Source organism: Mesoplodon mirus, assembly GCF_964341445.2.
Source record: "Mesoplodon mirus genome assembly, chromosome: X".
NCBI classification, from domain to species: domain Eukaryota; kingdom Metazoa; phylum Chordata; class Mammalia; order Artiodactyla; family Ziphiidae; genus Mesoplodon; species Mesoplodon mirus.
In genome coordinates this window covers 115,411,639-115,425,487 of record NC_138981.1, presented here as the reverse complement: position 1 = coordinate 115,425,487, position 13,849 = coordinate 115,411,639, and the positions used below count along the sequence as shown (strand labels likewise).

Genomic DNA, 13,849 nt, shown 5'->3' with positions numbered 1-13,849 from the left:
CTAAGGAATTTACAGTCCAAGGATTAAGGGATGGGGAAAAATAGTAAGGATCAGGGCAACAGCAGGAAATAGATTTGGGCTTTCCTTTCTTCTTAGTGTGTGTGTCTATCTATTCGTCCATCTGTCCATCTGTCCATCTGTGTGAGTGTGTGTGTGTGTGTGTGTGAGAGAGAGAGAGAGAGAGAGAGAGGGAGAGAGAGAGAGAGAGAACGATTTGCTCTTCCCACAATGTCCTGGCCTCAGAACAATGCCTCTTTACCTATTGCAATATGCAGGCAAGCCTCCCAAACTGTAAGTTCCCTAACAACGACCAACAGCCTTCCTATCAAAGGAATCTTTTCTCCCCCTCAGGAGCCAAGATATGGTGAATGGCCTCAGTCAGGGTGTACACCGATGCACCAAGTGGCCACATTCTGGGTGGGGCATACACAAGGTAGCTTTGGGCTTGGGAGAGCCACAGATTGGTCAAGTCAGGTAAAAATCAGCCAAACAGGCTGTAAAGTCAACTGTGGCTTGATTTGGACTTAAGCCATCCTTCAGCTGTGGCTGTATACATGCACCTCACTTTAAGAAAACCTGTACCCCAAAATCCCAGTTTTGAAAGGGAGAGAAGAATGTGCCTGACCATTTTCGAAAACCATCTTGAGCCCTCATTTATTGACACAGGTGTGTCAAAGCCCTTGAAGGAGTGTCTGATTCAGTCCTCTGCCTTCTGATGGTAACACCCAGAAATCATCTCGGGCGAAGGGGCCTTCCTCTGGTTTGGGCAGCCCTCCAGAGACAACTAATGGGTTAAAAAGGCGGCCGTGCTGCTGCAGATTTGCAAGCTCTGTACAGACACAAACTTACCTTGTCTTTTAAAATGAGAAGGGACTCTGGGGCTTTGTGGCAAAGGGTGTCGTTTTCTGAAAAATCAAACTCAAATAAATTATTAAATTAAAACATAAACTGGATTAGGGGCACACATTGGGGATTTTCCTTACATTTTATGGAAATTATGAAATACATCCCTTCGTTCAACTTTAAAAATTAAACTAATTCAGCTTCTCTGCACGAAAAGAAAGGAGTTCCCCTGACCTGATATTTGCCATTTCCACTAAAGTACAGCTTTCTGTATTTATTTGGAAATACTTATGTTCAGTCAGGGTATGGTTTACCCTTGTTGTGTAGCCTGATTATAGTTTGATTTCACATCAGACTCCTCACCTTTTAGTAACCAAATTAATGACCCAGCGAAAACTTCTCTCTCTTACAAGGAGCTTGGATTCTTATTTATTTCACAACCTTTATTTGTGCAGGAGATGAACCATGACATTTAAACTATGCTTGATAGCTTAACAGATTATAAGAACAAAACCAGATGGCCCAAACAAAAATAATGCTTTGATTGCTTTCAAATTCAATGTCAAAAATTAAAAACAGCTTTCAAAAAGCCTTACCCTTTTTTTTTTCCTGAAATGACTTTGGATCATATATATGTATATAGACTTTTTTCCCCTCCCCCGCAAAACTAAAAGTATATAAACCAAAAATTTAACAGTGATTATTCTGAGATCGGAGAATGTTTTCTTCTTTTTTCTTTTCTATATCTCACAATTTTTCTACAGTTTTTTCCTACAATTTTTCTACTGAAAAGCAGGAAAAACAGAAAAAAAACACTTTTAATGATTACTTTTTAGTTTAATTTGAATGAAATCTTTCCTAGGGTTGAGTCAAGGTGTTTTCCTCAGTTGAGAGAATGGACTTTGTTAAGCATTAGCAGTTCATAATTCTTCTTCCTCGCCAAACGATGAATAACGTGTGGTTACTTTAACACCGTGTTTCACTATGTTGGAAAACAAAACCGGGCCCAGATTTCTTTAGAATGAATGTAAATTCTACAAAAGCAGTAATTTAATTTTCTAACTCACTTTAATGTCCCTTGGACATCATTAGTATAATCACAATCCTCACTTTCTTTGAGAGCAGCGAACCAACTAATTCTTTAAAACTGGGCCTCGATTTTAAAAGGCTCCCAAACCTTGAGATAGTTGGCTGGGCAAAGTCAACATGTGACTATTTGAATTTCTAAACTAAAGGGTCCACAGAGTGTTAGGATTCTTTCTTCTGTTCTTATTTTGTAAAGGAATCTTTATTCCAACTCAGATTCATTTTTCTTCAAATCAGCTGCAAGAGAGTGAACAAACTTTGCTGCAAATCAATGCCCTGACAGTTATATTTCCCTGAGATAATTGCGTACTGCTTTGGAGTTTCCTTTTCCCCTCTGTTTCCTTTTGTTTTGACAACAAGATTCTGGGAAAACAATATACAAATGATAACTATGCTGTCATGAGTATACTGAATTTTAAAAATAAATAACTGTCGACCCCAAAAGCTTCCAGGAGCCTATGGAGTGAATTCTTTTTCCAAACTGTTCTCAAACCAGATGTGGAAATGTTTAGCTAATCCCCTCCCCATTCCCCACGCAAAGAGTTCATATGTGTCTCTAACGACATCAGAGGAGATGAAGAGGCAACAATCTGTCTGCTTTCAAGGAGATTTGTGTTACACGTCTCAACTCACTCACCAACATCACAAAACTAATTTACTTCTCTCTTAAAAAGTCTCTTTTTTTCCCCTGAGATTAAAAATGCTCTGTGTTTAGACCAATATTCAATCTCTTTCTTGTAAGACATTAAGAAATAGAGTTCATATTCCCAGAATGAAACGTTTCATGTTTTGTTTTGTTTTTTTTAAACGTAAAGGATGTATTAAGAATTAGGCTTATTAGGGAATTTTTTTAAGGGGAAGGAGGAAAACTTTTAAAAAAACTAATGGAAAATGTATATGCATAAACCACATTTAGAAAAACAGAAAGCTACTGTACTCTGTAGCTGCAAGGAAAGCAAACATTTTGCATCCAGGTGTCATTAGCAGCTCTGGTTTTGCCAGCTTCCCTATAGCTCAGTTCAGGACTGTAGGTACCAATAGCTGAGCCCTGCTTGGCTATACAAATGCATCGAAGTTATGAGCTTTGCAAGGATAATTTGCAATCAAGCCAAAATGGGGCTATGGTAATGCAAACCCTGAGACCTGCTTTCTAACAGCCCAGCTGCCTTTGGGAAGCCCGACAGTAGTCCCAGGGTGAGCGCTCCCTTCTCTGCAGTTATTTCTTCCCCAGTCCTCAACTCCCTCAGCTCCGGGATGCTGGGCTCAGCCCCAACTATGGCTAAAAATACCTCCAGTTTGGCGCAAACTGCACAACCCTCTCTTCTGGCGCCCCCTTCCCATCTCTAGCCCCTCAGCCCTCTTTTTCAGAGCCAACCCTCTCCCTCCCCATCCAAGTCCAAGGTCCTATTCTGCCAACACATCTCAGCTGGATGTTAGAAAAGCCAACTGATTTGATGAGTTTACACTGTGTTGTGAGTGACTTATAACCATCCCTCAACACACACACCCCCACACACCCCCACACACACCCTCTACCTTTCCCTGGGAATTGCCAGGCAGCAGGGAAGGGAGGCTGCCCAGTTCTGATGACCTGTGCTCAGCAAAAGGGAGCAACTCCCCAAGAGTGGCATTGAGCTAGGAGTTAGCAAGCTCATTAGCAAGTGCATTCTGCTCTCCCCTGGTCTCCGAACTCCTCCCTCCCACCTTAGAGATGCACTCTTAAACATGGGTCCCACTGACTTCATTTTTCAGTTTTCTCTGAGCTCAAAGGTATGTTGTCACACACACTTATTGCTCCAATCTTGTGGCAATCTCTCCCTGGCTACAAGAAAATCAGAGGAAACCAATTCTGTACTGAGTTTGGAGATTTGTGCTACATAAACCCCCAAATTCAGTGATGTTACTAAAGTCCTTCCTTCAAGACTGATTCAGGGCTTCCCTTCCCTGGTGGCGCAGTGGTTAAGAATCTGCCTGCCAACGTAGGGCACACGGGTTCGAGCCCTGGTCTGGGAAGATCCCACATGCCGCAGAGCAACTAAGCCCGTGAGGCACAACTACTGAGCCTGCACGTCTAGAGCCTGTGCTCCGCAACAAGAGGAGCCACCACAATGAGAAGCCCGCGCACCGCGATGAAGAGTAGCCCCCGCACAGAAACGAAAACCCAACACAGCCAAAACTAACTAACTAAATAAATAAATTTATAAAAAAAGAAAGAAAAAGACTGATTCAGTGCAATGTAATTCAAAAAGTGGTGTGGGGTGGGAGTGAAGTAGTCTAAAATGATTCGTTAGGTGACAACTGTAATGTTTCTCAGAGAATTTGGGCTTTTTATAATTCTCTTTGGATTAACCATGAGAAGGAGGAGGAGGGACAATAGGAAAGATGCCCAAGGGGTGGAGAGGAAGTAGACGGCTAACTCCCTGCACAGGAGCACACCCTTAAACTTGGTGTCAGTTCTGGGGTTTGAACAGCAAAATTGGAGTGGAAGGATTGTTTTCCTGACCTATTCCAGGAACTACTTAAAGGGGAGGTTTTTGTTAAGGGCAAATAGGTCCAGGCTGTGAGGTCCAGGCTGTGAGATCATGTGAAGGAAGGAGGAAAGAGGGAGAGAAAAGCACTCCTAAAGCAAGCTCAGGGCAAGGTGGTCTTCCTGAGACCAAGGCAATAGTGCAGCAGTGATGGAGTGATGATCTCGGCTTCCAGAAGGAACCTCAGCAAATATGCATCATTCCAGAGCAAGTGGTTTGTTTATTTAACTGTTGAGTCATTATCCAAGACCAGCTGGCATCCGAATTAACTCGGTTTTTGTTGTTGTTGTCGTCATCATCGTATTGTTTGTTTGGTTTTTTGGAGGGGTAAGAGGGCTGGGTTTTTCGGTTTGTTGCTACTGCTGCTGTTTTTCTGTTATTTTTATTTTTTATTTTTTTTGCTTCGTGAAAAACAAAAAAGCAGTCCTAAGAGAGCCATTTCAGAACAAAGAGGCCAGGAAGGAGATGGGTAGACCTCTTAGGCTTCTCTTTACACCTCAACATCCCCAAGAGAATGAGGAGTCAGTAAGGAGAGAGGGAGAGACAGGGGTAACAACCAGATCAAGTGCTGATGTGAAAACAAAGCACGTCATCCAGGCCACTGCACCTGGCTAGTGGGCTCCTCCGCCATGGTTTCCATTAAAGAATGCAGCAGGGCTTCCCTGGTGGCGCAGTGGTTGAGAGTCCGCCTGCTGATGCAAGGGACACGGGTTCGTGCCCTGGTCCGGGAAGATCCCACGTGCCGCGGAGCGGTTGGGCCCGTGAGCCATGGCTGCTGGGCCTGTGCGTCCGGAGCCTGTGCTCCGCAATGGGAGAGGCCACAACAGTGAGAGGCTCGTGTACCGCAAAAAAAAAAAAAAAAAAAAGAATGCAGCAAATTCATCAGTATCAGAGGAAGAGAAAGAGCTACATTTTTGCAACTGAGGAAGAGGGGAGGAAAGAACTGTCTTGGGATGCTTTTTATTTAGCACAGTGCTGGGCACAGAGTAGACGCTCAATAAATATTAGTCAAAGAATGAATTCACTTATGCAGGGATTACTTAATTCAGCAGGGAACAAGAGTAAAACCCTGCATAGCCATTTCCTTTGAAATTTTAGGCACTTTTCTATTTGATTTATTTCACTTTCACTTTTAAAATGAAAACTGAGTTGAACAATATTTGATGATATTCCTCTTCCCCTTCTGAAACTGTTTTAGACACTTGTTCTTAGCATGACTCTTTTTTTCTCCATACTGCTCTGTCACTCTGCAATTTTGCTATTTTGCAAGGTCATAATGGCTGTTGGTCATAATGGCTTATGATGCTACCACTGGCATTTATGAAGCATTCATTTGATCATTTTAAGTGAGCCACCTGGCAAAATTTCAATATTTGGATGTCAGGAATAAACCACAATGTCTTGTTAGGTTTTCATTTAATTAAACATGTTGTTAACCAAAAGAAGAAGGTAATAGAGAAGGGTTCATTAGTATGGTCTATGGGAGGACACTGGGGCCTTCAGGAGGAAAGTGCTGTCAGCTTGAATTAAACTGTTATCTCCTGTCACCTTATTTAATGTTTGGCATGAAAACTGTTTTGTTTTCTTTTTGGCTGGGGTTGCACACAAAGGAATGCTACTCCTGATCGGCGTAGACTCTCATTCTGTATGTGAGGGATTTGTGTTTTATACCAAAACAATATGGTAAAGTCACTTAAAGAAGCCATTGTAGTCATCTAGAAACATGTGAGTTCCAACAATGACATCAAAATTCAGTTCTCTTTCACAGGGATCTTTTCCTTTGCTTTTTATTCTTTTTTTTCAGTTTTATTGAGGTATAATTGACAAGTAAAATTGGAAGGGATTTAAAGTATACAGCGTGCTGATTTGACATACGTTTATATTGTGAAAAAATTTCCCCCATCAAGTTAATTAACACATCCCTCACTTCACATGTTTACCTTTTTTCTTTTTAGTGAGAACATTTAAGTTCTACTCTCTTTGCTTCTTTTTTTTAATGCTTTAGGAATGGTCTTTTGTTTTTATAAAAATGATCGTGTTTGAACTTTCAATAGGAAATAAGACGGTTTTCCTTTTGTGTTTCTTTGTGCTCTAGAACTCCTCACCAGACAGCTTCCTGTTTCCTGAGAGTCATTACCTGATCCGCTACCGGGATGAAAGTTTTCAACTTGATAGGAGGGCTACTCTTCCTCACCTCTGTATTTTCGGCCTGTTCCGGACAAAATCCGATGACTGCACTGTGCTCCATAGACTGGTTCATGGTCACCGTACACCCCTTCATGTTGAACAATGACGTATATGTGCACTTTCATGAGTTACACTTGGGACTGGGTTGCCCTGCCAACCATGTTCAGCCCTATGCCTACCAGTTCACCTACTGTGTGATGGAATGTGGCATCAGGGTCAAGGCTGTCTCTCAGGACATGGTTCTCTACGACACTGAGCTGCACTATGCCTCCAAGCGTACATCGTCTAAGTACGTGATCCCAGTGTCCTGCACTGCCCCCAAACGTTCCCCGTGGCTCACAATGCCCTACTCCAGGACAGTAGCCAGCGAGGGAGCCATCACAACCCGGGATGGTGAGACATGCTATGAGGTGTTCACCTTGTCACGGTCCAGCCAAAGGCCCAACTGTGATTGTCCGCCTTGTGTCTTCAACGAGGAAGGGAAGACCCAGGGCCCACATCACCAAGCAGAGGCTCAGGAGGCCCATCCCGTGCAGTTTTCTTCCTTTGTTAATACTTCTGAGAACTGGTCTCTTTGCCTGGATGATCAGATTGCATCCTTGTGATCCCTAGGTTTGGGGTCTCCAGCTGATGCTCGTTCTACAATTGGTATATAATATTTACTAATATCAGACAGATAAGTGCTCTTGTGGCCTTCTTATGCGTGCTTTTGAGAAAGAGCAGCCCGTGGTAATTTCATGAACAAAGCTTTTTTCTATTTTTGTATCTTTTTTCCCCCTTTTTTGGCCGTGCCACCCGGCATGTGGGATCTTAGTTCCCCGACCAGGGATCAAACCCGCGCCCCCTGCAGTGGAAGCTCAGAGTCTGAACCACTGGACTGCCAGGGAAGACCTGTATCTTTATTAAGAGAAAAAATAAAATCCTGATGGCATAAAAATATCAGTTGGGGGCTTCCCTGGTGGCACAGTGGTTGAGAGTCCACCTGCCGATGCAGGGGACATGGGTTCATGCCCCGGTCCGGGAAGATCCCACATGCCACGGAGCAGCTGGGACCCTGAGCCATGGCCGCTGAGCCTGCGTGTCCAGAGCCTGTGCTCCACGACGGGAGAGGCCACAACAGTGTGAGGCCCGCGTACCGCAAAAAAAAAAAAAAAAAAAAAAATCAGTAAGGCGTTTTTATTTCATAAACACACACATAGCTTTTACTATGGGCCAGACACTCTTCTAAGTGCTTTACCAATATTAGTGTCTGGTCCCTTCTCTAGGATGACTTCTCTCTCCTTTAAGGTCCCCCAGCTGAATCCCTCCGTCTGTCTACCCATATCTCTGAGACTCTACACCACTCAACTTAGCACTTAGCCACATAACTTCTTAGTTTGATCCATCACTTTTCTGTATCACTTTTTGTCCACGGAAGGCAGAATTTGCACTCGTGATTTATAATCCACCAGTGATTCTAGGAATCACTCAACTCACATCCCACCAACTAGATGGTAAGCTCCTGAGGCCAGGGGCTAGATCTTATACTTAGCCACAGACTGGTAGCACTCTGAAAATAGTTTTGTCCCCCGACTTATGTGATCAGAAAATTTTCACCCAAGTCTAGCTATCCATTACTGTTCTCAAAGACTCAGAAAGGGAAGGTAAGTCAGTTCATTCAACAAATATTCACTGGGCTCTACTATATTCTAGCCACTGAGGATATGGCAGTGAATAGAAACTGAGGCTCAGAGAAATCAAGGTCACACAGCTAGTAAACAAATAAATAAGTACACAAAGAGAAAATCAGACAGCGACAAATGCCATGATGAACTTAAAACAAAGTGATATGAGAGAAATTGGAGAAGGAGTCAGAGTGGTCAGGGAAAGCTGCTGAGAATTTGCCATTTGAACTGAATCTTGAATGTGAAAAAGGAGCCAGCCCTGGGATGATCTGAGAGAGGCCATTCCAAATAGTAGAAGCATCTCATTGAATCCTCACTACAGCCCTGAGAGAAATACTCTTACTATATCCATTTTACAAATAAGGAAACTGAGTCACAGAATGATTAAGAAACTTGCCCAAGGTCACACATTTATTAAGAAGCAGACAATGTTAGCACAATGTACATGATAATATACACAAAGGATTACAGTAGACATTAGTAATTTAGTCATTGTTTTAGTCTGTTTGGGCTGCTATAACAAAGTACCAGAGACTAGGTGGCTTATAAACAACAGAAATTTATTTCTCATGATTCTGGGAGCTAGAAATTCAAAATCAGGGAGCCAGTAAGGTCAGGTTATGGTGAGGGCCCTCTTCCAGGTTGCAGACTACATGTGTCCTCACATGATGGATAGAAAGCAAAAGAGGTCTCTGGGGACTCTTTTATAAGGGCACTAATCCCATTCATGAGGGCTCCACCCTCATGACCTAATCACCTCCCAAGGGCCACATCTCCTAATACTATCACATTGGGCGGTTAGGATTTCAACATAGAAATTAGGGGGAGGGGCACAAACATCCAGTCTATTGCAGTCATGATAGTTGAAGAAGCACAGCTGTTCATTTAAAAATCTCATGCCCCTTCTTGAGGAAAACTAGGTAATAATCCCTGAAAACAATGTACTCATTCAACAAACATTTATTGCACTCATCCTATGTTCCAGGCATTATGTTAGATGCTGAGCATGCAATGGTGAACAAGACTAACATGTTCTAATCAGGAAGAGACAAGTAAGCCTAGGGAGCTAGAGGCTATTCTAGCCCAGAAAATGGGCCTGTTCAGAGACCTGAGGACTGAGGCTGTGGCCATCAGAGAAACCACAAGTAGTTTAATCCAATACAAATGGGGTGGGGGGCAGTTGACAGTGGTGACAGATGGGGCTAGAGAAATAGCAGTAAACAAGACTGTACAAGAGAACGATCACTGCCCTTCCCCATCTTCTCTTCAGAAGCTTATGGATTATTAAACACTAAAACATGTATAAATAACTTAGCAAACAATCAATACTAGACATAATAGACATGGACTACCATGCGCAAATTGTGCACTTGACAACTGCAAGGGGCAGTATTCATGGAGACACCCCCCTGGGGTTGTGTAACATATCAGCCTTAGAGTAGACTCAAGACCTACATGGTAATGATAGTTGTTACCACGTGCCAGACACATCATATACATGACTTTATTTAATTCTCACAACAGCTCTGCAAGATAGAATTTATTTTCTCTGTTTTATAGATGAGGAAACTGAGGCTCAGAGAAATTGAGGCCAGATAGTTAATATGTAACATCACTGGGATTCAAACCCAGGTTGGACTAGCTCCAAAATGCACTTTCCTCCCCTACACTCAACACTCCCTCCCAGAGAAGAGAAGCTTCCAGTTGGGTTGGAAGATCCAGGAAGATTTCCTGGTAGAGGGGGGCAGTGATCTCACTCTTAGAAGATGAGGAGGAGCTGTCTAAGCAGAGAAGAGGAAGAAGGGAATCCTCTGTGAGCGTAAGCACTGGCACAGGGCGTGGAAATGCACTGTTGATGGGAGGACACCTAGGGGGTTAGTGCTCTAAGCTAGGTGAGAAGAGATGAGAAGAGTAGATGGGGGAAGGCTTAGAAGTGTAGGAAAAGAGATGAAAATGAGAATGATTTCAAGTGAAGAACAACAAGGCTTCATTCATTTTAGCCTATAAAATTGTTAAATGTCTATAGAAACCCCATTCCTGGTCAAGAGATAAACTGAGTCGTGCAAGCAAATTTGGAGTGTGAAAGACTCCAGACCCTAGAGCAGAGAGGACAGGCTTCATGGAGGGCATGAGACTGGAGCCAAGTCCTGATATAGGTGAAAAAGAAGAGATTGAATCAAAGAAGTTGTCACCATTTAGAGCCCCAGAAGCTCAGAACACATGGTCAGTTCTGGCTTTAAGTAAGGAAACTGCAATGAGGGTAGAGGATAGGGGTGAAGATGAGTCCAGGTTGGACATGTTGAGCTGGAGTTGATAGTGTCATCCAGGTGAATATGTCCAGGAATTAGCTTAAGAAATTGAACTTCATTGAGCTGGAGCTCAAGTAAGGGGTGTAAGAGGCAATTACTGGGAGATAAAGCCTTGGAAAGATGACATGAATCCAGGCAATTAGGACCAGAGAATCAAAATTCCCTAACATTCAGTCTTCAAGGCACGGTTACGAAAAAAAGAAGAGACATCAAAGGAGACAGAAAAGTGATCAAGAGATTGAAGAAGTATGACTCGTGGGATTCTAGTGGGGGGAGAGCTGGGTGGGCTAGATTTTCCAGTGCAACATATAAGTCAAGATGGAGTGGGGCTTCCCTGGTGGCGCAGTGGTTGGGAGTCCGCCTGCCGATGCAGGGGACGCGGGTTCGTGCCCGGGTCTGGGAGGATCCCGCATGCCGCGGAGCGGCTGGCCCGTAAGCCGTGGCCGCTGAGCCTGCACGTCCGGACCCTGTGCTCCACAGTGGGAGAGGCCACAACAGTGAGAGGCCCGCGTACTGGAAAAAAAAAAAAAAGATGGAGTAAGCCTAGGCATCATGGAATTGGGGGCCTTTGAACTAGACCTTAAATAAGAGAGAGAGTTTCATCAGATTAAGATGAAGGGCAAGGGCATTCTAGGCAAAGGAGAGAGCAAGAACAAAGATGCAAAGCAATATTGTGGTCGAGAATCATATTTTGCCTGGGTAAACATCTCAGTATAGTTAGGCATAATTTTTTTTTCAGAATTCAAGAGTAATCCGCACTTGACTTGGATGTGTCTTTACTCAGTAAAAGTGTACTTCAACCATTTCACTTCCATGTTTGATCTTCTCCACTCGATCGTGTGCTTCCTGAGCATGGGAGACCCTCTCCTATTTGCTTGTTTGTTCCTTTGTGTTGCCTTTCTCTCATATAGTACTTGGTGAAGGTATTCAGTAGGTGCTCAAGCCAGTCGATTGATTGGTACTGAGAAAGGGCCTGGGAGTTCATAAGCATAGGAACATTCAAAAGATGGGAAGATAAAAATGCTTTAAGAGAAAACTGTATTTTGAGTTGGTTAATTTATTTACCTTTTGAAATGCCACTCTGAAAGAGTATTTTCCCCCTTTATTGTGGTAATGTTCATGCCATTTTTTAATTTATTTTATTTTGGACAACTTATTTATTTTTGGCTGTGTTGGGTCTTCACTTCTGTGCAAGGGCTTTCTCTAGTTGTGGCAAGCGGGGGCCACTCTTCATCGCGGTGCGCGGGCCTCTCACTATCGCGGCCTTTCTTGTTGTGGAGCACAGGCTCCAGACACGCAGGCTCAGTAGTTGTGGCTCACGGGCCAGTTGCTCCACGGCATGTGGGATCCTCCCAGACCAGGGCTCGAACCCGTGTCCCCTGCATTGGCAGGCAGATTCTTAACCACTGCGCCACCAGGGAAGCCCCATGCCATTTTTAAAGTGATGTGATTTATAAAAATCTACCACATAGTGTCAATTATATTTGTGATAATAAGAAATGCTTTATTGCCCTCAAAAGAAACGGGCCTTTTCACCTTTCTTTCAATCTCTGGGAGAGCCAAAAATGTCTGAAACCATTTGTTATGATAACTGCTTGTCAAATATTTAAAAATTAGAGCCATAATGTGATTTTTCACTGATAAAAGGAGACTCAAAGTAACATTAAAATTTTTATTCCTATACCCTGAAAACAGCAAACCAGGTTTTAAAAAAAAACTGTGTAAAGTATATATAAATGTCAAGGGCAAAAAGTCTTTTATCCCTAGTTTTCACCAATAGCCCATTTTGGAGATACATGTAAGTACCCCCATCCCTCCATTCCTCCACCAATAATGAAAGCCTGCTCAACCATTAAACTAAACACAGTGTGCTCTCTCTCTCACACACACACAGGCACACACACCATGTTTGTAAGAAATACATTATCAAGGAACAAGTGTTTATTATAAAGGGAAGGCTAACCTACACAGTAACATCCTTTAATTCTTTCTCTCTCTTTTCTTTAAATTTAATTAGTATTAATCCCTATGATTGATCTCTATGATATCCTGTTTAAATTGTAATTATAGTTGTTTATTCCCAAAAAAGAAAGCGAGGGAGAGAGACAGAGACAGAGAGAGACAGAGGGGGAGGGCTTTCAGTCTTGCGACTTTCTACAACTTTTTCAGAAGAAAACAAATGATTTGGTCAGATTTCAGCTTATAAACTTACGTTGGTTATACAGTTACAAGACTTTCTGTATTAGCTATCTATTGCTGAACAACAAATTACCCCCCAAACAGGACTTCCCTGGTGATCCAGTGGTTAAGACTCTGTGCTTCTACTGCAGGGGGTTTGATCCCTGGTCAGGGAATTAAGATCCCACGTATCGCGTGGTATGGCCAAAAAATAAAAATTACCCGAAAACAACAACCAGTTATTCTCTGATGGTTTCTGCGGGTCGGGAACCTGGGCACGATGTTGCCAGGTGCCTGTGGCTTGGGGTCTCTGAGGAGGTGCCGTCAAGTTGTCGTTTCAAGACCCAACTGGGGTTGGAGACCCCGCTTCTAGGCTCACTCAAGGGGCTGTTGGCAGGAGGCCTCAGTTCCTCTCTGTGGGCCTCTCCATAGACTGCCTGAGTGTCCTCATGGTAAGGAAGATGGTGATGACGATGAAGATAGGAAGAGGGGAGGGGGGAAGGGAAGGAGGGGAGGGACAGAGTCCAAGTTAGAAGCCACAGGCTTTTTGTATCCCAAACTCAGAAGTGACATCTCACCACTTCTGCCATGTTCTATTTGTTAGAGAAGCAAGTCTGGAGGTAGAGCTCCCACACGAGGAGAGGGGATTACACGAGGGTGGGAGCTCCAGGAGGCAGGATCACTGGGGACAGTCCTAGAGACGACCTTCCATCTGATCGTACTGGCAAACTCCACAAGTGCGACATTCTTCAATTTATCTGTGTAAATACAGTCAGTGGCAGGTCACAGACTGGGTGGAAAAATAAATGATATTTCACTGCCATCCCCTTGTCTCTGTCTGTTCTATTTTCCTTCTCTGGGGAAAATAAGTCCTACCAGCTGCAAGTTACAGGACTGACTGATTGGTGAAAAGTATTCCAGAGGAAGCTTCTATTTATTTTTTTCTAAGAGGACATTGCTGAAGACATTTAAAGCCAAGGGGAGAAAGTGTAAAAGGCAAATCAAATAACATAAAAGTTGATACTGGGTAGAGGTTCTAATGTTACCTGTATTA

The 13,849-nt window shown here is 43.2% G+C and overlaps 1 protein-coding gene across 1 annotated transcript; it reads left to right on the top strand.

The window, feature by feature from the left end:
* Positions 1 to 6,610: 6,610 nt before the first annotated feature.
* On the top strand, positions 6,611 to 7,249 carry PLAC1 (placenta enriched 1; the record flags this gene model as incomplete). Its single annotated transcript, XM_082609333.1, has 1 exon — positions 6,611 to 7,249. One exon carries the CDS (start codon positions 6,611 to 6,613, stop codon positions 7,247 to 7,249), a length of 639 nt encoding a protein of 212 aa, XP_082465459.1.
* Between the last annotated feature and the right edge of the window lie 6,600 nt (positions 7,250 to 13,849).